The sequence below is a fragment of the Nyctereutes procyonoides genome, unplaced genomic scaffold (assembly GCF_905146905.1).
Source record: "Nyctereutes procyonoides isolate TBG_1078 unplaced genomic scaffold, NYPRO_anot_genome, whole genome shotgun sequence".
Taxonomy (NCBI): Eukaryota; Metazoa; Chordata; class Mammalia; order Carnivora; family Canidae; genus Nyctereutes; species Nyctereutes procyonoides.
The window spans coordinates 21,722,906-21,746,522 of NW_026575030.1; the positions used below are offsets into that span (position 1 = coordinate 21,722,906).

The 23,617-nt window shown below is 48.7% G+C and overlaps 2 protein-coding genes across 3 annotated transcripts in view; both read left to right on the forward strand.

Moving 5' to 3' along the window:
- Window positions 1–9,150, forward strand: part of MUC13 (mucin 13, cell surface associated) — a 58,850-nt gene extending 49,700 nt beyond the window's left edge. The window contains exons 11-14 of the mRNA XM_055316016.1: window positions 375–412; window positions 2,440–2,524; window positions 5,497–5,695; window positions 7,922–9,150. Coding sequence (XP_055171991.1) covers window positions 375–412; window positions 2,440–2,524; window positions 5,497–5,695 — 322 coding nt within the window. The 3' untranslated portion in view covers window positions 7,922–9,150. The remainder of the gene's footprint in view (window positions 1–374; window positions 413–2,439; window positions 2,525–5,496; window positions 5,696–7,921) is intronic.
- Window positions 9,151–22,740: 13,590 nt separating this feature from the next.
- The window catches only part of ITGB5 (integrin subunit beta 5), a 110,205-nt gene continuing 109,328 nt past the window's right edge, over window positions 22,741–23,617 (forward strand). The window contains exon 1 of one of the 2 annotated variants that reach the window (XM_055315950.1): window positions 22,741–22,915. In XM_055315950.1, coding sequence (XP_055171925.1) covers window positions 22,846–22,915 — 70 coding nt within the window. In that variant the 5' untranslated portion in view covers window positions 22,741–22,845. The remainder of the gene's footprint in view (window positions 22,916–23,617) is intronic. The other variant, XM_055315949.1, reaches the window with a different exon arrangement.

Sequence of the window (23,617 nt, forward strand, 5' to 3'; positions counted from 1 at the left end):
AATAATCTCACAGGGCAGCAAAAAAGTGGCAGAGCCACGTGGTCTTGCAGCTGAGGGGGCCCCACAATGCTCCATGCCTCTGGGGTTCAGCTTAGCTTGAATAGCTGCATCTTCCTGAAGCTCAGAGGATGGAGTGTTCAGTCAGTCGGAAATGGGGCCCCTTGGAATTATGTCCCCACTTAGCCCTCCAGAGCTCCATGGAGGGTGTTCCCCTGGAGAACATGAGCATAAGGAAGAAAGGAGGATGAGGAGAAGGAGAAGAAGGGGCGGGTAGAAAGAAAGGAAGTTGGAGAGGAAGACATGGCGGTTGGGTGGGCTCTCTGGCGTGCTTCCCACAGAGACTCTGTACTACGGTTTCCATTATTGTATTTTAGGTGTGGATTTGGCTACGGTGGAGTCAACTGTGAAGACCGTGAGTATACAATTTCCTTTTTTTTTTTTTTTTAAGTTTTGCTTTGTTATCAAGTTTCTGAGAAATATGGAACACATTCACAATTCAGCCCAGGACTCCAGTCTCTGGCTCCCTTCATAAAGAGCAAAAAAACCTGCCTGCTGTTTGTGTTCTGGGTCCTGGCATCCCATGCCTGCCCTTAGGTCATGGGCAGCAGCACCTCTGTTATAGAAAACAACAGAAGCCAGCCCAAGGGGCAGGCTCTGGACTCAGCCAGACCAGAGGGGGGCATCCTAACATTCTATTCATTGTCTACGTTGGCTTAAATACGGGTTTGCTGTTACTACAAAGATAAAACCAGTATATCCCAAAAATGTTCGTGGTCGTGGGAGAGCAAAACTAAAAACCATTTAAATACGGAATCTTTCTGTCCCAGAGCTATTTACTAGCTTGTATGTGTTGTTTGCAAGTCCAGGTGCTTCGTTCTCTCCCAAGCCCCACCCCCACCAGATTGGGACAATATTAACCTTATATTTTTGATGATATTATATTTTATTTATTTATTATTATTTTTTAAAAAGATTTTTATTTATTTATTCATGAGAGACAGAGACACAGGCAGAGGGAGAAGCAGGCTCCGTGCAGGGAGCCTGACGTGGGACTTAATCCTGGGTCTCCAGGATCAGGCCCTGGGCTAAAGGCGGCGCTAAACCGCTGAGCCACCAGGCTGCCCTGATATTATATTTTAAATTTTACGTAATGAACTAAAGAGTGGTGATCCGAGATGAAGGAAACATTACTGTTGGCCTCCCAGCCAGCCACAAAGCTAGTGATGAAAAATGCTCTCAATTTCTACCGAATTTTGCTGCAAGGCTGGATTTGTTAAGTCTTTTGTTCCTTCTGGGCTTTCAGCATCCACACCTACAAAATGAGAGGTTCAGACCGAATGGCCTTTGTGGTCTTCTCCAGACGCGGCCTATGCCCCCATGAATCAAGGCTGGAGGCGGCCTGTATTGGCAGTCACGAAGCAGAAAGAGGCAGGGCTCTAGAGCAGCACTGTCCAATAGAAATGTGATGTGAGCTTTGTATTTAATTTCCAGTTTTAAAAATTCTTTTTTATTTATTTTTTTTTTTTAGATTTTATTTATTTACTCATGAGAGACACACAGAGAGAGAGAGGCAGAGACACAGGCAGAGGGAGAAGCAGGCTCCATGCAAGGAGCCCGATGTGGGACTCGATCCCGGGTCTCCAGGATCACACCCTGGGCCCAAGGCAGGCGCTCAACCACTGAGCCACCCAGGTGTCCCCAGTTTTAAAAATTATTTTTTTCTTTTTTTTTTTTTTTCAGTTTTAAAAATTCTAAGTGAACTTCTTAGAAATAAGTGACCTTGATTTCAATTTTAATTTTTTGATTTTTATTTTGCTTAACATATCACACGTGTTTTTCGCCACGTAATCGATTTAAGAAGTTATTCATGAGACATTTTCCTTTTTTCCCTTCCGTACCGTGTGTGTGAGATCTGCCGTGGGTGCTCTACTCACAGGCCACCTCACAGCCACGTTGTCGTGCAGCAGACGTGGAGGAGGAGAATGGGTAGCCACGAGCTCTCCCCTCGCGGACTCTCTTATGCCCCTGTTAAGTGACAAATTTCACTCCAGCCTAGTTCCCTTCCTTATCAGCAAGGCATGGTGGAGGGCAAAGGCCACAGAAGTCAGGAAGGGACGTGCCCCTTGATGGAGATGGCAGCTCCCCCGGAGTCCAGGAAGGCCCTGCCCGACCGCAGCCTCCTCTGTGTCTATGGCCTTCTCTCATGGGGCGAGGCAGCCTCAGCTGATTGGGTTCTACAGACACAGTTGTGGGGTGGCACTGTAGGGGCTGAGCGACCCTCCCACCCAGCCTGTCACCCAAGCTGGCCCCGGTGGGCTTGGGGACCAGAGCCTGACTGTCTTCTTCACCACCGTAAACCAGTGGGGGCCCACGAACCTGAGCAGTAGACTGTGGGGCTGCTTGTGGAGGCTGTGCATACCCTTGGCTTTTCCTTTACAGAATTTCAGCTGATCCTCACTATCGTGGGCAGCATTGGCGGTGTCCTCATTCTCGGCCTGGTGATCGCATTGATCTGCTTGACAAGGTACGGGGTGGACATGTCCCGTTCTCAGGGCACAGCAGCACCAGGGGTTCTAACCACAGCCAGCCATGCTGGGGCAAGAGACGGGACATAAGGCGAGCCTTTTCCAATACTACTGGCTTTTTTCCTTAACCTTAATTTGCTTTGGCTTCTATAAGCAATAGGTGATTACCGAAGAAAACAGAAATGTGTAAAGGGGCACAATTAAAAAATCACTCCCAAAACTTCCCGCCCCAAGCCAATGAACATTCTGGCATATATCTTTCCGGATATTTTTTTTCTTTTAAATGATATTATAGACATAATTTTGTATCCTTTGTGTGGAGTTTTTTTTTTTTTTTTTTTTTTTTTGTGAGAGAGAGAGAATATGTGCAGGGGGCTGGGGCGGTTGGTGGAGAGGGGCAGAGGGAGAAAATCCCAAGAGCACAAAGCCTGACTTGGGGCTCGATCTCATGACCTTGAGATCTTGACCTAAGCTGAAACTAAGAGTCAGACCAACTAAGCCATTCAGGTGCCCTACCCTTTGTGTTAAAAAAATACATATTTCTAGGGTTTCTTTCATTATTATTTACTTACTTGAGAGAAAGAGAGAGCAGAAGCAGGAGGAGGGGCAGAGGGAGAAGGAGAAGCAGACTCCAAGCTGAGCAGGGAGCCTGACATGGGGCTGGATCCCAGGACCCCAGGATCATGACCTGAGCCGAACCCAGATGCTTAACCGACTGAGCCACCCAGACGCCCCCCCCCTTAAAATATATTTGTGAAGGTTTCTTTTTGCTTAACACCGTAATGTGACATAGCAATCGTTTTCTGATGTCACTGAAAAACTCTGTTAGCAGTTTTCCATCCCACTGATGTTGTCAAGGGTCACTGGACAAGGCCCTGCCGGCCCAGGAGCCCGCGGCAGTGGGCCCAGCACCAGCGTCAGCTGAGCCCCGTGGCTTGTTCTCTCCGCCAAGCCATGGTGCAGCTTAAGCACTCTTCCTAAGAACTTGAGTGGAGTCCTTCTGTTTATTTAACAAATATTTAGATAAAGTTCCCTCCATCAACAAGGACAGGGAACACTGTTACCTCTAAGCTATCCGAAACGTGCCAGGTGGGGATGCACTTTGGTCCAAACAAGCTGCTTGTTGGTAACATTTCACTCCTATTTTTTTAAAAAAAGATTTTATTTATTTATTCATGAGAGACACACAGAGAGAGAGGCAAAGACACAGGCAGAGGGGGAAGCAGGCTCCATGCAGGGAGCCTGACGTGGGACTCAATCCCAGGTCTCCAGGATCAGGCCCTGGGCTGAAGGTGGCACTAAACCACTGACCCACCAGGGCTGCCCTTCACTCCTATCTTTATGTTTTGGCAAAATAGGTGTTTTTGCACTATAATGTGAGCGGATAAATAGATTTTGCTTCTTTTTTCTTTTATTCCAGTTTGATATTAACTCTTACTCAAAGCCTGAATTAATAAGGATGCAAAGCTGAGAGCTGGAATGTGAGCTTCCCTTTTCTAGGAAGAGGGCCAGAACATTCTGTTCTGGAGCAAGGCTGTCTCCTCCTCTCCCAGGAGGATTGCATCACTGTCTTGGGTCCCCAGCATCCTCGGGGCTGCTCATGGGGACTTGTGACCCCACCACTGCTATGCATCTCAGCTCCTCTGTGCCGCAGAGCCCCTTTGCCCCCAGTGCAGCCTAGGTTCATGATTCTGGGGAACACACATCAAGGATTAGAATTTCCTGCGCATTTCAAAGGGAATGAAGCTTCTCCTTGCCTCCAGTCCTCAATGAGGCAGGAATGCCCTCAAAGGGCGGGACCTCTGCTGCAGGCCGGGCTGGCCACCAGGTGTACAGGGTGGACGGGTCCTCCCTGATGATATTTCCGGCAGGTGCCACTCATTCTGGGAGTGCCCTGGGGGCATCAGAGATGGGCCTCTCCACTCCCTACTCCAGCGGGGGGAGGGGGGGTGCAGGCACTGCAGGGGCAGGTCTGTGGGCTAGAAGGAAGGGTTGCAAGTGCAGTTCATCGGGGGCAGGCGCCTCCCTCACCACCAAGTGCTTCCCTTTGGCTTTGAATGCTTGCCCCTTGAGGGGCTACAGCAGAACCTGCAACATACTTTTTCTCCTTGTAAGACCTTCCTACCTTGAACTGGTTCTATTGACCAAGGTGCTTCTGTAGACATTGACTTTGTTTGAATTAAAAATCATTATATCGGGCGCCGGGGTGGCTCAGTCTGTTAAGCGTCTGCCTTCTGCTCAGGTCATGATCCCGGGGTCCTGGGATAGAGCCTCCTCCCGGGCTCCCTGCTCAGTGGGGAGCCTGCTTCTCCCTCTCCCTCTGCCTGCCGCTCCTCTTGCTTGTGCTCCTCGTGCTCTCTGTCAAATAGATAAAAGTCTTTAAAAAACAAAAATCATTGTGTCACATATCTTTTCTCCTTAACTTCTATGATTATTTCCATATGTAATTCAAAAGCACACTTAAGAAAAGTGATATTATTAGCAAAATTTGCATGAGACCAAGGGAATTGGATGGCAATGTTGGATCAGTGTTTACGTTCTAGTTTTAATGGATACAGAGAGCTTCTAGAAGACTAGAATATATATAGTGTGTATATATATGTATGTATAGTATATATACACATATATAAATAATATAGGGAATCTATAATGAACGAAGTAGTGAAGTATCGTGAGTAGCGGGGCATCAGGTCTAAGAACTTATTCTTAATGGTTCAAAAACATTAACAATTGGGGAATCTGGGTGAGGGACGTATGAAACCCTGTGTAATTTTTGGTTTGTACCAAAATGATGTATATGCAATATACAAATATATGTAAATCTGAAATTCTCTCAAAGTTTGAAAACATTTTTATTTTTATTTTTTTTTTGAAAACATTTTTTTAAAACATTTTTTAAAAAAGAATATCAACGTTTGCTTCGAGGAACTTTCTGCCATCGTCTGATCCCAATTCTCCCTACCATTTATAGGTCAAAGAACAAAGACAAGTATATTGAAGAACAGAACTTGATTGAGAACGACTTTCAAAATCTGAGACTACAGCAGACGACAGGCTTCAGCAATCTAGGAGCAGACGGGAGCATCTTCCCTAAAGTCAGGGCCAATATCTCTGGTCAGCCACAGAATCCCTACGCAAACCACAGAAGCATGCCCCGTCCCGACTACTAGGTGAGTCAGTGGTCTTTGGAGTGAAATATCCTGGCAGCAGCCTTTTTGGTTTCTGTTTTCCAATCAAAAGAGAAAGATTAGAGGATGCTCCCTCCTGTTGTTTTGGTTTTGGTTTTGGTTTTTTGCTCCCTCCTATTGTTGAATGCCCACCACTTGGTCCCTAACACTGACCATCTATATGACTTTAGACACATCACTTCATTTCCCTGGCCTTCTGTTTCCTCAGCTATAAAAAGAAAATCAGTTGAGATGCCCTTAAGTTCCCTTTACATTATGAACTTGTATGGATATGACTCTAGTCGTCGTGATGACAATTCCCAGGCTGTTTGAGGACCTAGGACCGAGGTCAGGCCTGGGAAGAAGTGCTAGAAGTAAACATGGTTCTGTCCCTTCCCTCCAGGCTGCCCACATCAAGGCAAATCTCTCCCCTCCCCACCCCACCCCACCCCACCCCACCCCCCAGACCTCAAGGCATAACCCGATCAGATTCTATGGGGATAAAGCAAATTAGGCTACAGCTATTTTATTTCCCTTGGGAAGACTTTCAAGGAGCATGGCCTATATTCATTAGATTTGTATTGGGTGATTGTGCTGGCGTTGCTTGGTGTGGACTAAATGAATCTTTAAGAAGCAGCTTTGAGGGGCATCCCTGGGTGGCTCAGCAGTTTGGTGCCTGCCTTCAGCCCAGGGCATAATCCTGGAGACCCAGGATCGAGTCCCACGTCAGGCTCCCAGCATGGAACCTGCTTCTCCCTCTGCCTGTGTCCCAGCCTCTCTCTCTTTCTCTCTCCCATGAATAAATGAATAAAATCTAAAAAAAAAAAAAAAAAAAAAAAAAAGAAAGAAAGAAAGAAACAGGTTTGATGGGGAAGGGAGCCAAGGGGACTGAGCTAAAAGGAAGGAAGTTGATGATGGGCACAAGGGGCCCGAGAGGAGAGAGGGAAAAGAAGAGCAGGGAGGCCATCAATGACTTCTTAAAAGAAGGAAGAATGGGGAGGAAGGGAAAGGGGCAGGGGTATGGGAAAGCCTACCAAGAGGAGTCAAAAAATAAAGAGGATGAAGGAGGAGCAGGATGCAGGACGGTGGCAGCAGGGGCTGAGGATGGGGACACAGGCTCAGTGTTCTCTGTGCGCATTTCGCCCCTGCAGGCTGCCCAGGCCCGCACAGCACCCACCGAGGATCGTAACGCACTATGGATATTCCGGGGAAGTCAGGCTTCTTTTTGTTTGGAAAATCTCATGGTCTTATTTTCGCACATTACGTTTTCTTTCGAGGGCTGGGCTCGCACAAGAAGCACCACGCTGGGCAGCCCCAGTGGCGCAGCAGTTTGGCGCCGCCTGCAGCCCGGGGTGTGATCCTGGAGACCCGGGATCGAGTCCCGCATCAGGCTCCCTGCGTGGAGCCTGCTTCTCCCTCTGCCTGTGTCTGTGTCTCTGCCTCTCTCTCTCTCTCTCTCTCTCTCTCTCTCTCATGAATAAATAAATAAAATCTAAAATCTTAAAAAAAAAAAAAAAAGCACCACTTTGGTTCAGACACACGGTCTGGTCAGCAACAGCCAAGCATGGGCGTCCTAGGGGTGTGCCTGCTGGCCCCACCCAGGCTGACTCCTTAAAACCCCCCCTTCCTCCTTATGGGAGGAGCCTTTACTTCCAGCATAATCTTTTTTTTTTTTTAAAGATTTTATTTATTTATTCATGAGAGACACAGAGAGGCAGAGACACAGGCAGAGGGAGAAGCAGGCTCCCTGCAGGGAGCCTGACGTGGGACTCGATCCTGGGACTCCAGGATTACACCCTGGCCCAAAGGCAGGGGCCAAACCACTGAGCCACCCGGGGATCCCCATCCAGCATAATCTCTAGAGAAACCCTTAGAGGTAGAGTGAACACGAGATTTAGAGCCAGACCCAGGTTTGAAGTCTTGCCCTTTCTGTTGCTCGTGTTAGCTGTGTGATCTTTGACGACTTCCTTGACCTCTCTGGGTTCATTTTCTCATCTGTGAAATGGACAAAACAAAGCCTACCTCGTAGGATGAAAACTAAATAAGCTAATAATCGGTAGAGAACCTAGAGCAGTGACTGTTCTAATCTGAAAAACAGTGTTCAAATAGTTCAAATAATGTTATTTGAAGTAATGTCCGTAATCCTTTAATTTTTCTCCTGTATTTCTGTTGCACTGCTTCTAAGAGGTGTTTTTTTTCCTGCCCCCCCTTCTCTCTTTTTTCATCTAGAATGGTAAAAATTGGGGCCTATCCATGGCCCTCAACCCAATGTATGAACTTTCCTTTTGAGTGTTTAAAAGACTAATGGAGAAGTGAGCAGCCGGGAAGATCTGGCCTTTGGTATTCATCTGCCACCCAGCACCCAGCCTCTCTGGATGGAAGTTGTGACTACTTGCAATGCATGCAGCTTGTTTGCTAAGTACCTACGGAATTAAATGCACATAGATGCTATAAGCACTTGTAAGACAGTTGATTATGTCCAATCAGTACAATGGTTAGGTATTTGGTGGTTTGTTTTTCTTTTTTTTTGGTCCTGGCAGGGCAACAATAACCACTCCCAATCTAGAGGAAAGCCCCCCAAGATTGTGGACGCCTGGGAGAATGTTGCTTTGAGCTGATAGCCTACAGATCCACGACCTCATTCTGAGACTCTTACGCATCAGCTGTGTAGGCCCCAGGGCATGGGAAGAAATACCATCTTGTAAGGTTCTCAGATTAATTCTTGAACAAGTTAAAATAGGGTGCTCCTTCTGTCCAGGGTAGGCATTTCATCACGCTTGCCCTGGGTGCCTCACACCAAGGAGACAGAAAAAAAAGACAGGTCCCTCAGCTTTTTGGGGAGAAGTGACTGGGAACGCAGGATCTTTTTGATGTGCCTTCGAAGGCCCAGACTAGAACTGTCCACCATGAAGTACATTCTAGAGTTTTTGAAATGCCAGTAGGTTGGTGGAGGCAGGGAGAAAAAAACGGTAAAACCAAGAGTGAGAGGAATAGAGGCCGAAGGAAGGTAGGAGGAGGAGCGCAGGAGAACGCACGCTGCATCCACCCTCGTCCCTGGATCCCCTACTCCAGGAGCCAACAGACCTTTCCTCCAATTCATGTTCTGCCCACAAGCTGGAGCCTAAGGAAGTGTGAAGCCCAAACCCCAGGAGCCAGAGCTGGAAGGCACTTTGAAGCTGCAGATCCTGTTTCGTGGATGGTGAAAGAGGGAGCCTGGGTCCTGGATCCAGATGCCCAGCCTTGTGATGCAGATTCCAGCGACCTCATGGAGGACTCCGCTCTCCCTGTGGCGCAGGCACACACAGCCACCTCCTGCACGCGCCTTCTGTTGTGTTAATAGGGCCCTTGTTTGTGTCTCATGTCTGTTCCCCTTGCAAGTTATTTTTATTTGTTGTTACTATTATTTGTTCTTGACTATTAACTAACTATAAGAGGTAACAAATAAAGTGTCTTTGGTAGGTGGTGTCCTTCCTTGTGTTTGGGGCCTTGGGTGATGCACATAGCAGGGAGTCTCTTTCTTTCTTTTTATTTAAGAATTTTTTTTTTTAATTTGAAAGATTTATCCTTTTTTTTTTTTTAAGAGGCAGGGAGAGGCAGAGGGAGAGAGAGAGAATCTCAAGCAGACTCCCCCCACCCCCAACACAGCCCTGACGTAGGGCTCGGAACCCGATATAGGGCTCACTCTCACGGCCCTGAACCCATGACCTGAGCTGAAATCAAGAGTCAGACACTCAACCTGTTGAGTCACCCAGACTCCCTTAGTCTCTTTCTTTCTCCTTCCTTCCTTCCTTCCTTCCTTCCTTCCTTCCTTCCTTCCTTCTTTCTTTCTTTCTTTCTTTCTTTCTTTCTTTCTTTCTTTCTTTCTTCTCTTTCTAATGATTGTATATATTTATTCATGGGAGACACAGAGAGAGAGGCAGAGACAGGCAGAGGGAGAAGCAGGCTCCTTGTGGGGAACCTGATGTGAGACTTCATCCCAGGACCCTGGGATCATGACCTGAGCGAAAAGCAGATGCTCAACTACTGAGCCACCCAGGTGCCCCGCCCAGTCTCACTTTCAATAGCAAACATAACATGTGGCAAACCAGATTGAGTGATATCTGCAGACCTCATTAGGGGCTGTTAGATCATCCAGGGTAATTTTTAAATCATGTAATAGATATTTTTGCTGCTTCCCCAAGCATTTTGGGTGGGACCAATCTGACCCCCAGCTCCCAGGATGGATCTTGCTTGGCCCAACCCAATCGGTGGAACCCCAACCCCCCTGCCAGTGATTGATTCAGTGACCACGTGGCATAAATGAATGCAATTAGGATAAAGCCTAGCTTGCATTTATTTATTCATTTTTAAAAGATTTTATGTATTTCCTTGAAAGAAAGAGAGCATGAGCAGGGTGAGGGGCACAGGGAGAAGCAGACTCCCCACCGAGCAGGGACCCTGATGTGGGACTCCATCCCGGGACTCCAGGATCATGACCAGGGCTGAAGGCAGATGCTCAACTGCTGAGCCACCCAGGTGCCCCTAAAGCCTAAATTTCAGTAGGATGCTTGGAGAAAGAGAAATTCTTTGTTCACTTAGCAAAGTGGGCTTAGGGATGTGAGGCCTCAGACTGCTTGGGTTTTCCTGAGCTGACAGGTAGAGGAGGGCAGAGCTAAGAGAACCATGGAAAAATGGAGCAGGAGCTCCGATCAGACCATGCCTGAAGCATTGGACTTTACTGTTGGTCCACTGTGAGTAGTTATTTTTATTTTTGGAGCTGAAAGCATCCTCACTGACACCATTCATGTTTACTCTTGCCTTCTCAAGGCTAGGGGGTAAATGGGATAAAAGAAACGCCCTTTTGAGCTACTAATACCTGTAAAGAAAAAAAAAAAATACCGGGCAGCCTGGGTGGCTCAGCAGTCTAGCACCTGCCTTCGACCCAGGTCCTGATCCTGGAGACCAGGGATCGAGTCCCACGTCGGGCTCCCTGCATGGAGCCTGCTTCTCCCTCTGCTTGTGTCTCTGCCTCTCTCTCTGTGTCTCTCATGAATAAATTAATAAAATCTTTAAAAAAGAAAAGAAAAACACCTGTAAAGACACTAGCCATTAATCAGCAAACAGCAGCAGAATTAATGTAGATGTAACTTAAAATTGGTTAACCTTGTCACGTGTCCTCACAGACTATCTCTTACCTGCATGTTACCTCCTTTACGCTTGAAGACGATTCTGGATTCATTTTAGAAGTAGGCTGTTTGAACCTCTTCTAGAGAGTCCCACCATCCTTGTGGCCTGCTGCACCACAGCATGCCGGTTTCCACCACTTCTCGAATGTCCTGGGCCATATAAACTCTAGGCTTCATGAACCAGAGGATCATCCATTTTTAGAGACTTTCATTGCTACTGTTTAAATAAGAAGAATGCTGTAAATATGCATATTTGTAATGTTTTTGAAAATGGCTTTCACATTCAAACTTCCGATTCTTGCATAATATGACCCACAATTCATTTGTTTCTGCTCACTGGGAACTTTGCAGAAGTTTTCCAGACTGCTTGTCCTGCAACCTTGGAGGGCGGTCGGAATGAACTTCCTGCGATGGGGGTCTGATCACCACGCTCCCTTTTATGACTTTTAGGGGTTCTCCACTGAGAGGATAAAGCTCACAGAACTGAAGCAGACTCCTGTGGCTCATCACCCCTGGTCACCGGGCTGCTGTCACCAACCAGTCCAGCTCTGACTGCTTCGCCCCTCGCACCACTCCACCCCCCAGCAGGAACACTGGTCACACCTGCTGCTCCGCAAACACACCTCCTCTTCGTACCTCCATTTGTCCACTCATGCTGTTCCCTGCACTGGGAATGCCCTTTTCCTAAAATCTTTTTTTAAAAAAGGGAGGGGGTGCCTGGGTGACTTGATTAAGCATCTTCCTTTGGCTCAGGTCATGATCCTGGGGTCCTGAGATCCAGCCCCACATTGGGGGGGGGGTTGCAAGGCAGGGAGTCTGTTTCTCCCTCTCCCTCTGCCCCTAGCCCTCCCTGCTCCTGCTCTCCCTCTCCCTCTCTCTCAAATAGATAAGTAAATAAAATATATTTCTTAAAAAGGCCCTGTTCCTTCAACCAATCTAATAATCACCTCCATCTGTCTTGATCAACTAAACTATCATCCCCTCTGACCAGCTTTCCCCAATGCTCTCCTTCCCCCCACAGCACTCCTCAGCAGGGACATGCCTCCTTCACATCCCACGGGCGTCCCGGGCATCCCGAGGCCACTTCCCCCAGGAAAGCAGGTGCACGGTGAGTCAGTGTTTTCTTCTCCCCAGCACAAGGCCCGGCGTGGAATATTAAATGATTGTAGAACAGCAATGTAAAACGGACTCTCCCAGCTTGGTCTGGAAGAGTCTGGTCATCACATGGTAAGGGCTTCCCGGGCCCATCGAACTTCGTCAGTGTCTACACTTCAAATATGTACAGTTTATAGTGTGTTAGTTATAGCTCAACAAAGCCATATTTGAAAACAAAAAAAAACAAACAAACAAACAAAAAAAGCCATATTTGTAGGTGAGGGGCGGTCCCTCGCACGGGGACCCCTCCAACCTGGACAGAGGCATCCTCCGATCACAGCCCTAAGGCAGGAGGGGAATGTGTCCATGTTATTCCACTGGTCTCTCCCTAGACTGAAGGTTCTGAGGTCAGCCCTGGGGGCAAGGCCCTGCCAACAGCAGAGCTCAGCTGTCCATCGGAGTCACCTGACAGGGTTTAAAACTCTGGTGCCCGGGCCCCATCACAGAGCCCTCCTTGGCCGAGGGCAGCCTGAGCATCGGGATTGCTTAAGTCGGGCAGCCCCGGGGGGGCTCAGCAGTTTAGGCCGCCTGCAGCCCAGGGCGTGATCCTGGAGACCCGGAATCGAGTCCCACCTCGGGCTCCCTGCATGGAGCCTGCTTCTCCCTCTGCCTGTGTCTCTGCTTCTCTCTCTGTCTCTGATGAATAAAAAAATAAAATTAAATTAAAAAAGGATTGCTTAAGCCCCCCAGGTGACTGGAATGTGCAGCAGATTTTGAGAATCGCTGGTTCAGATCAGCGAGTGGTTGGACTTCTCACAGCCAAGACCCAGATCACATCATTTCTCATTCCTTCCCCCGAGAGTCTAGAAACCAGGAGTCTATGGTGCACAAGAAGCTTCAGGGGACTCTGAGCTTCCTTTGGAGAAAGAGGACAGGCCTCCATTTGCCATTACCAGCAAAACAGTTTGAGACTTAAATCCCTGGGGCAGTTTTGCCCCTGAACCAAGTCCCCCCCACCAACCCTTCCCAGTGGCCGGGCAAATTCCATGGCCAGTAGGTGGCACTGTACGCTTTGACTTGCAGAAAACCCACCCACTGGTGGGGGCAGCTCTTTCAAAAGGCTTGCCATCCTTAATTTTGAATGCATTACTTCTAAATAATTTCCCCTCGAATTTTTCTTGGTCTCTTCAATCCTCCTCACTCTTGTGCCAGGGAGACATGAATGTTAGCTCCCTCTTGTAATATCTGCACCATTTTTACTGGGTCATTAGAGATCATACATGGTTCCCTTGCTTGGCTCTAAAATACCTGAGTATTGAAGTAGTGTTAACATCATATTATGGTGCATACTATTTGATACAACTATTCAGATAGTCAACGTTCTCTTTCTTTTTTTTTTTCTTTTGAGGGGGACGAGTGAAGGGAGAGGGAGGGAGTCTTGAGCAGGCTCCATGCCCAGTGCAGAGTCTGATGCAGGGCTCTATCTCACAACCCTGAGATCATGACCTGAGCTGAAATCAAGAGTCAGACAACTGACTGAGCCACCCAGGTGCCCCATCGATGTTTTATTACATGGTGATTTTCCAAAATAGAAAAAGGAATCCATTTTCATTGAAAAATTCTTCAGTGAAGATAAAAAACAAAATGCCACCCGGGGGTGGGGGGAGGTTTCTTTCATCAGCTTTCATAAGGTGAGCACGTCTGCCTGGATTTTGTTTTTTTAAAAGATTTTTATTTAGGGCAGCCCTGGTGGCACAGTGGTTTAGCGCTGCCTGCAGCCTGGGGTGTGATCCTGGAGACCAAGGATCAAGTCCCACATCGGGCTCCCTGCATGGAGCCTGCTTCTCCCTCTGCCTGTGACTCTGCCTCTGTCTCTCTCTCTCTCTCTCTCTTGAATAAATAAATAAAATCTCTTTAAAAAATATTTTTATTTATTTATTCATGAGACACAGAGAGAGGCAGAGACAAAGAGAGAGAAGCAGGCTCCATGCAGGGACCCCGATGCGACTCGATCTGGGACTCCAGGATCACGCCCTGAGCCAAGGGCAGATGCTCCATTGCTGAGGCATCCAGGCATCCCATGCCTGGGTTTTTTAGAGAATGAAGTTGGGAAGAGGCCTGGGGCACCGGATGGGGGTCTTCCCCTCAACTTCCAGCTATGAAACGTGGGGTCTTTTATCCAAAGAAGCTTGAGACAAAATCACCAAAGGCTTAATAATTCCCACAAACCTGATTTTCTGAGCCCACAGTCATGACATATGGTTCAACAGAAGAATTTTCTTCAGCTACCAAGGTGAGAGAAGGAAAACATTCTGCCAAGGTCAGTTCTGGAAGGTTTGGACTAGGTATTGAAGGATGAATCCGAGTTTACTAGTTGAAAAAGATCAGGTATAAGGCCTTCTGTGGAATGGAAACACCAGTGTGCAAGGGTGAGAATGTGTTTGTGAGGCTGAAATGCCGGGTTGGGGTGTGAAGCGCCTTGCATGTTATATCACCATTGGATTCCTGGTCTTTCCATTACATTAGGAAGCAATTCTTTTTCTAAAGAGCTGGCTAAACAACTCTGATTAGTAAAGCTTTTACTCAAGTCCTAGCTTCTGATGTAGAGCAACGTGCAAGCCCTCAGTGGTCTCTTTGGAAGGAGGGAGGCCAGCTTGTCATGTAATGGCTTATGGGCAACCCGCCTTGGGTCTGGCTTGGCTCTGTCCTGCGCATCACTCAGAAAACAGTGATTTGGGTGACCTGGTCTAAGAGCCACAAATCCTCATAGCTAATTACATTTTGATCTATTGATCTGAGGGCAAAAGGCCCTGTGTTTGCTGTCAGTGCAGATTTAACTGTGGGTAGGGACGAATGCTGGAAGGGCAGCTATTAAGCATGGAGCTAGCTCCGTGTAATGAAAGGCCTACTGCAACCCTGGAGGGGCCACCTGTTTAACATGACTTAGAAGACTAGTAGGTCAAAGCTAATGCCCTTGGAAGTCAGGTCCACCTCCCAAATCGAGGGAGTACAGAGTAGATTCAATGAATAATTATTGAATGCCAACCATGCCTACTGTGTCTCCTATGTAGGAATTTTTAGATGTATTTACTAATCTAACTTGCACACAAATATATTGTAAAATAATCGCAAGACCACCTATTAGATGGCATTGCACTTTAGAAAATGTTAAAATGTTTCTGTATGTTTTTCTCTTTTTTGAAGATTTTTAATTTATTTACTAGAGAGAGAGAGAGAGAGAGAGAACAAGCAGGGGGAGTGGCAGAGGGAGAGAGAGAAGCAGACTCCCTACTGAGCAAGGAGCCCAACACTGGGCTCAATCCCAGGACCCTGAGATCATGACCTGAGCCGAAGGCAGACACTTAATGGACTGAACCACCCAGGTGCCCCTGTATATTTCTTTAAAATACACTCAAATTAGGGATCCCTGGGTGGCGCAGCAGTTTGGCGCCTGCCTTTGGCCCATGGCGCGATCCTGGAGACCCGGGATCGAATCCCACATCAGGCTCCCTGTGCATGGAGCCTGCTTCTCCCTCTGCCTGTGTCTCTGCCTCTCTCTCTCTCTCTCTCTCTCTCTGTATCACTATCATAAATAAATAAATAAAAAATAAAATAAAATACACTCAAATTATATCAAGACCATGTCGTAGTCACACTGAAGATCAGAAATACTGATTTGATCAGAAATACTAATTTGATCAGATCAAATGAGGCAGCCGTGATATAATAGAAAGAAGAGTGGTCCCTGGAGTCAGGAGATCTCAACTCCATCACTTATTATCACTTCTCTAAGCCCCAGTGTCCAAATGGAGAGAATAAGGCATGTTTTACACTGGTTATTTGTATGAACTGTATATACCTAGCTGAGCACCATCCTTTGGGCCAGAGTATAGCGACCCTTTGAACTGTGTTTGTCTTTGTGAGGGAGCTGGAAACTTATGGAACTATTTGAAAATAGAATGGCTTATAAGCCAGGGCATCTCCAACACCTATGCAACAGGGTTTTTACTCCTTGCACGTGAGCTCACCGCTATGCTAACCCCAGAGCTCTGTGTGATTAATTATTGATGCTCCCATGCTGCTTGGCTATGATTCCTAGCCACATTTTTTTTAAGATTTATTTATTTTGTGTGCATATATATCTAAGCTGAAATCAAGAGTCAGCTGCTTAACCAACTGAGCCACCCGGGTGCCCCAAGATTGATTGATCTGAGGGGGACAGGGGCATAGGGAGAGAATCTCAAGCAGATTCCCCAGTTGAGTGCGGAGCCTACATGAGGCTTGATCTCATGACCCTGAGATCATGACCTGAGCCCTGAAACCAAGAGTTGGATGTTTAACTGACTGAGCCCCACCCCCACCTCAGCCACATTTTTGAGTAAGTGTGGCCTCTGGAAGGCTTGTGGTCGGAATGTTTAGTTGAACCTAGGAGGAACCTCTGGTGGGCACTGCAAGCATCACGTTTTACGATCTCTGAAATGGCCAGGGCAGATGCTGACTTATCTCTACTGAAGTCAGGGAAGAGGAAATTATCAAAGAAGGAGCCTACAAACACAGTAATTCAGACAGGGTGCTGATGGAGGCTCCTAGGACATCATTTAAAGAGGTGGAGTGAGGGATCCCTGGGTGGCTCAGTGGTTTGATGCCTGCCTTCATGCCCAGGGTGTGATCCTGGAGTCCCAGGATCGAGTCCCACATCAGGCTCCCTGCATGGAGCCTACTTTTCCCTCTGCCTGTGTCTCTCATAAATAAATAAAATCTTAAAAAAAAAAAAAGAGGTGGGGTGACCATTTTCAGAGGCTACTCTCAAGACAGGACCTCACAGTCTTTCCACAGGCCTGGCATCCTCTGTTAAAGGGCAGTGGTTTTTTGAAGGACAATTTTTAGTGGGTACAACAGGTTATGTAAACCAGAGCTTGCTGCCTAGTGCCAAACACATTCGACTTCACAGGTTGTAATTATAAAGCCAGGTCTGGCATGGACTAGTCTTCTCTTTCCACACGAGCAAACTGAGGTCCAAAGAGGGACAGGCAGTGGCATGGTTGTTCAGCTAGGTTATGGCATTGAGACTGGAATTCAGTTCTTCTGGTTTGGAGCCTAGATCTCTCATTTTCCTCTACTAGCAATTTTTTTTTTATTTTTTTAAATTTAATTTATTTTTTCATGAGAGACACAGAGAGAGAGGGAGAGGCAGAGACACAGGCAGAGGGAGAAGCAGGCTCCTTGCAGGGAGCCTGACATGGGGCTGGATCCCAGCACCACTGGGATCATGATCCAAGCCAAAGGCAGATGCTAACTGACTGAGCCACCCAGGCGCCCCTAAAAAAAGTTTTCTAAAAAGAAAAGACACATGCCAAGATTAGTTGAAAAACATTAACAACTTTTACTGTAATTGTATTCATGGATATTATTTTAAAATGTTTTAGTTCACAAAAGCCAGAAAACACACATTCCCTCCGGAATACATAGTCTTAAAAGTCTTTTCAAAACTAGCCTTTGAAAAATTGCTCCCAGAAAGATATAATAATGAGTGTTTTCAGAATTGATAATTATATGAACAGAGAAGGTGAAAACTTACTAAGGGTGTGCTATTTTGTAAGTTTAATGCTTACATATGTTTCTTAGCTCCAGAGAAATACAACATTTCTAGGACTTACAGCTACATTTGTACATTAAGAGCAACAACAGAAACCCCTTTCCTTATTACTGAAAATCTCTGTCAAGACCTGCTCTGTATCTTGTCTCTCAATGTGAAATTCTATCCGCCTCAGGCTGGGTTGGCACAGGGATTATTCTCTCCTAACCAGGACCATGGTGTAAAGGAGAAAAACCTATAAGGAACATTTTCCTATAAAAAGAAATAGAATTTGGTATTTTTAAAAAAGAAAGTAAACATTAACATTAAAGAAAATTTTATGTATGTTCCATAACCCCATTAATTGCCGCAAAAGAATTTTCTAATATTCTATCACTGGGGTCATTCATTTCTTGCTCTGTGACAAATCCTAGGCATGACTGCTAAAAGCAGAGTAAATTAAGTAAATTACCTAAACTGAGGTGAATACTGTAGGGCTGTCTCCCCCTTCCACCTTGAACACCCCCCCACCCCCGCATATTACATTACGACTACGTACTGGTAAAAGATTTTTGATCTGAATTATAAATTGAACTTCAGAATGTGACAACGCACTGTGGGAGGGAGTTGGCATGTAAATCTGAATTGTGAAATAGAAAAGTTTTAACTAATCTGATTTTTAAGCGTTTAAAAAATATGGCAAAATACACATTAAATAAAATTTACCATCTCAGCCATTGTAAAGTGTACCGTTCAGTGGCATTAAGTGCACTCACAATGTCGGTGACAATCACTGCAATCTGTTCACTTCTAGAACTTTTCCATTGCCCCAAACTGGAAACCCTGTATCCATTAATTAATAACTCCGCATTCCCCCTTTCTCTCCTGGCCCTGGTAACCTCTATCACACTTCCTGATTCTTCGAATTAGTCTATTCTAGAGACCGTAAATAAGTAGAGTTACATAATATTTGTCCTCTGCGTCTTATTTATTTCACTCAGCACGTTTTCAGCACCACTGGGATCATGTGTTGTGTGGTAGCCTGTGTCAGAATATCGTTCCTTTCTCAGGCTAAATAATGGCCCATTGTATGTAGATACTACATTTTGTTTTTCCATTCATCTGTTGATGGACATCCGAGTCCTTTCCACCTTTTGGCTTCTGCAAATAATGCTGCTTCAGACAAGGATGTGCAGCTAGCCGAGTCCTCCTTTTTCAATTATTTTGGGTATATCCCCAGAACAGGAGTTGCTGGATCATAGGGTAATTCTACGTTTAACTTTTTGAGGAACTAACCTTGTTTTTTTTTTTAAAGATTGTTATTTATTTATTTTTCATTTTTTATTTTTTTATTTTTTATTTTTATTTTGTAGTTTATTCCTAGATATTTTATTGTTTTGGTGCAAATGTAAATAGGATTGTTTTAAGTACTTTACTGAATGTTTTTCTTTTTTTTTTTATAATAAATTTATTTTTTATTGGTGTGCAATTTGCCAACATACAGAATAACACCCAGTGCTCATCCCGTCAAGTGCCCCCCTCAGTGCCCGTCACCCTTTCATCCCCAGCCCCCCGCCCTCCTCCCCTTCCACCACCCCTAGTTCGTTTCCCAGAGTTAGAGAGAGAGAGATTGCAGGACTGTGAGTGTGGGGAGGGAGAAAGGGAGGGGGGGGAGAGAGAGAGAGAGAGAGAGAGAATCCTCAGGCTGACTCCTCGCTGACTGCAGAGCCCATCCCACAACCCATGAGATCATCACCTGAGCAGAAATCACTGGAGGCTTTACCAACTGAGCCAGGTGCCCCCTGTTTTAAAACTAGGAAGAAACAGGGGTGCCTGTGTGGCTCAGTCCATTAAGCGGCAGACTCTTTCTTGATTTTGGCTCAGGTCCTAATCTCAGGGTCCTGGGATCACACCTGTCCTTGGGCTCCAGGCTCTTGGCTCCTTGCTTCACGGGGAGTCGGCTTGAGGATTTTCTCTCTCCCTCTCCCTTTGCCCCTTGCTCCCCACCCCTCCTTTATGCTTGCGTGTGTACATGCACTGTCTCTCTCAAATAAATGAATAAATACACCTTTTTAAAGAGTAAATAAGGGCAGCCCCGGTGGCACAGGGGTTTAGCGCTGCCTTCAGCCCAGGGCATGATCCTGGACAGGCTGGATCGGATCGAGTCCCGCGTCAGGCACCCTGCGTGGAGCCTGCTTCTCCCCTGCCTGTGTCTCTGCCTCTCTCTAAATAAATAAATAAATAAATAAATAAATAAATAAATAAATAAATAAAATCTTTTAAAAAAAGAGTAAATAAAACTAATAAGAAACGGAAAATATCTCTGGGTTGTCCTTGTTCGAACTTTGAGAGTCAAACCCAATCCAACCAGCAGTCTCCTTCAAGCCCAGAAGCTCAGCAATGATTAGCAGGGGGATGTGCCCAGGGCAGCTACAAGGGAAGCTGTTCCGGGAGCTGTGGGAAATGCTGTCTGTCTCCCTTCATGAAGGGGTGCATCAGTGCACCCTGACTTTGCCGACTGGAGGAAGTCAAAGCATTCGAGAGGCACTTCTACCCTCCAGCTTCATAAAAAGAATAAAGAGTTCTAGAACAGGATAAAAGCCACAAACCCAGAAACCAAAAGCTTCGGAGGGATTAGAAGAGGCATTTTCAAAGTAGCTCTAAGATAATGGAGCATGGAAGAAGGTTGTCATCATTTGGGATTCAGTGGCTAACAGCAGGTCTGGGCAGGTTGGGAACCACCAGGTGGGACAGGATGGGAACGGATTTGACTGCAGCACTTTCCAAGTTCAGTCTAAGTAAATAAGGGCCTGTAACTCCCGGTTTCCCTGTCTTTCCAGCCCCTGGTAACCTCTATTGCACTTTCTGACCCTATGAATCTGCCTGTTTTAGGTATATCATATCGGCAGGATCATACAACACTTATCCGTTTGTATCTTATTGATTGCACTTAAGCGAATAAGGGTCCGACCTGTGCATCACTGTATTGGGGGTGGGGAAGGTGATGCACAGAAGACTGGACATCAAAAGGCCTAAACCTGGAGGATGCCAGATAAATGCAAATTAGCATGCTTATCGATGCAATATTTACTCAGTTGTTGAGACTTAGTTAAGTCCTCCTATCTAATCTATCCTTCCATCTCAGCCAGACAAATCTTCTAAAATCACCACTTGGCACATCCCAGTTCAACCTCTCTGGCTTCCCATTATTTATGATCATTGCCTCCCAAGGCTGGATAAGAGTTGCTCCCAAGGCCACTCTCTGAGGGGCAGAGAGACTTAAGATAGACCCAGGGAAGCCTCTGCAGCACCAATTCTACTGGCAAGTATTTGGGGATAAGTATGACTGACTGTTATCCCAGAACAAACACAAGGATGGGATTTTAGTGCAATGTTTGCCTGCAGTTTATGGACGAAATGCTGGCCCTCAGTGGAATTTGGAGCTCTGCCCCCAGGCACGGTATACTTCAAGAATAAGTTTACTTCCTCGGGCATCAGGGCACCACCTTGGCAGAGTTGGGAGGGGAGGGGGGGTACAAACGGAGATTAAATTCCAAACTCCTTAATCTGGGCAATCAGAACTATCTGCAGCCTGGCCCTTCAGAGCTATCATTTTCCTCTTTACTCCTTAACTGCTTTCTGTTTTTATTTTTATTTTTTTTAGTTGTACTTTTATTTATTTGAGAGAGACTTGATAGCAAGAGAGAGCACGAGCAGGGGGAGGGAACAAGGAGAGGGAGAAGCAGACTTATGGTCGAGTGGGGAGCCCACACAGCGCCGGATCCCAGGACTCTGGGATCATGACCTGAGCCAAAGGCAGACACTTAACTGATTGAGCCCCCCAGGAGCCCCCTGCTTCTATTTTTAATAAAGGCATTCTGACCCTTTGGACAGGCAGCCCAGCTCTGTCATTTCTTCCAGCAATTTATCACCTCTGCGCCTCACTTTTCTCGTCTGCATAACAGTGAAGGTGTGGGGAGGATTATGTGAGTTGACAAGGCAATTCAGTGGTGTGCCTGGCTAGCCGGGTTCCTGTCCTTGGTGGGCATCCCTGTCACTACTGCCCCAGGCAGGAAGGCCACCTCTTCTCCTCCTCCTGCCTGTAAACCATTCCAGTCCTTTAATTAAAGATTTTATTTATTTATTCATGAGAGACGCAGAGAGAGAGGGGGGGCGGGGCAGAGACACAGGCGGAGGGAGAAGCAGGCTCCATGCAGGGAGCCCGACATGGGACTTGATCCCAGGATCCCGGGGTCCCGGGGGTCAGGACCCGAGCCAAAGGCAGACGCTCGCCACTGAGCCCCCCAGGTGCCTCTAAACCCTTCCAGTCCTAATGCACTCATTCTGGCCCAGTCCAGCTCACCTATTCCTTTGCGCCCTGTCGGGGGGCTGGAGGGGGGCAAGCTCCTCACCCTTACTCACCTCCCAGTGGCAGTTTCAGCACCAGCTCCTGCGTAAAGGACAAGGTGACAGCGGAGCATCAGTTTTAACAGTTTAGCTGCACGGAAACCGCCCCTGGGTCGGGGTAAGGGAAAGGGGAGGAGATGGCAGCTGGTCCAGCCTCGAATCCTGGGAGAGGGCAAGGCGTTAACGGGTAAAGGGGGCCTTAAGGGGCGCCCCTCGCCCTGCACGCCTTCCCCCCGCCCCTCCCGGACCCAGCGCATCTGCTCGCCTGACACCTGCAGGCACCCGGGTCGCGGCTCCAGCGAGCGCTTCCGCCGCGCTGCGACTTTGGGGGCCCGGACGGCGAGGTCCTGCGGGCGTCAGGAGGTCCCGAGGTCCAGCAACCCAGGGTCGTGGGGGGGGTCCCCAGGGTCGTAGGTGGGGTGGCGCCCCAGGGTCGTGGATGGGGGGCACCCTAGGGTCGTTGGGGGGCGCCCCAGGGTCATGGATGGGGGGCGCCCCAGGGTCGTGGATGGGGGGCGCCCCGCAAGCGCGCGCGGCAGGGCGACCTCACCTGGGCGCCCCGGGCTCCGCGTCCCGGGCCGGTCCCCGCGCGGGGGGCGGAGCTGTCCCGGCCCGGCCCGCCCCGCCCTGACCCAGTGGCCGCCGCGCGGGGCGGGGCGGGGGGCGGGGAGCGGGGGCCGAGCCGGGCGCGCGGCGGGGAGGAAGGGGAGGGGAGGGGAGGGGAGGGGCGGAGGCGGCGGAGGGCAGAGCGCGGCGGCGCGTCCCGGAGCCCGAGCGCCGAGCCCGCCCCGCGCAGCCGCGACCCCCCGGGGCAGCCCGGGCCCGGCCGCCGGCGGGCGCTGAGAGCGGGGCATGCGGCCCCCGGGCCCCCGCCGAGCCCGCCCGCGCCGCCGCTGAGCCCGGGCCCCGCCATGCCGCCGGCCCCCGCGCCCCTGTGCGCCTGCCTGCTCGGGCTCTGCGCGCTGCTGCCCGGCGCCCCAGGTGAGCCCGCGGCGCGCACGGGCCGGGGGGGCGCCCGGGGGAGGGGGCCGGGGGGCTCGCGGGGTCCTGCGCAGGCACCCGGCGCCGGGGAGGGCGCGCAGCCCGGGCACAAAGCGCCCCTTGTGGCCGGCGGGGGCGGGGGCGCGGGCGGGGGGCTCGTCCCTGGGCGCTGCGGGGCCCCGGGCCCGGCCGCCTCCCTTAAAAGTTGGGATCCCCCCCCGCCGGAACTTCCACCGCAAAGCCCGAGGGCGGCCGGCGCCCCAATCGCAGCAGCCCCCGGGGCCCTCCCATCTGACCCTCCCGCCGGGCTTCATCCCGAGGTTTGCGGAGCTCGCTCCGGACTTCTCCGGACTCCGGAGGATTGCGGACGGGGGGAGGGGGGCGGGGGATGTGCCGCGGCTCTGCTGCGCCGCTGCCGGGGGCTGTGCGGGGCGCCCCCCGTGACCCGCTTTAAGTTTTCGGAGGCGGGACCCGGCTGCTTGGGGCAGCCCGGAGGCCCCAGGGGAAGGATGCTCCGGTGGCGCCGGGCTGCCAGGCGGAGAAGCCGCCCCAGGCCCTCCAAAAAAAGCAGGAAGCTCCGATCTTTCCCCTCTTCCCCGAGGAAGTCCTTGTGCGCTGCGGTGCAACATTGGTGCTCCTTCGGTGCAACATTGGTGCGACACTGGTGCTCCATGGGTGTAACATTGGTGCTCCATCGGTGCA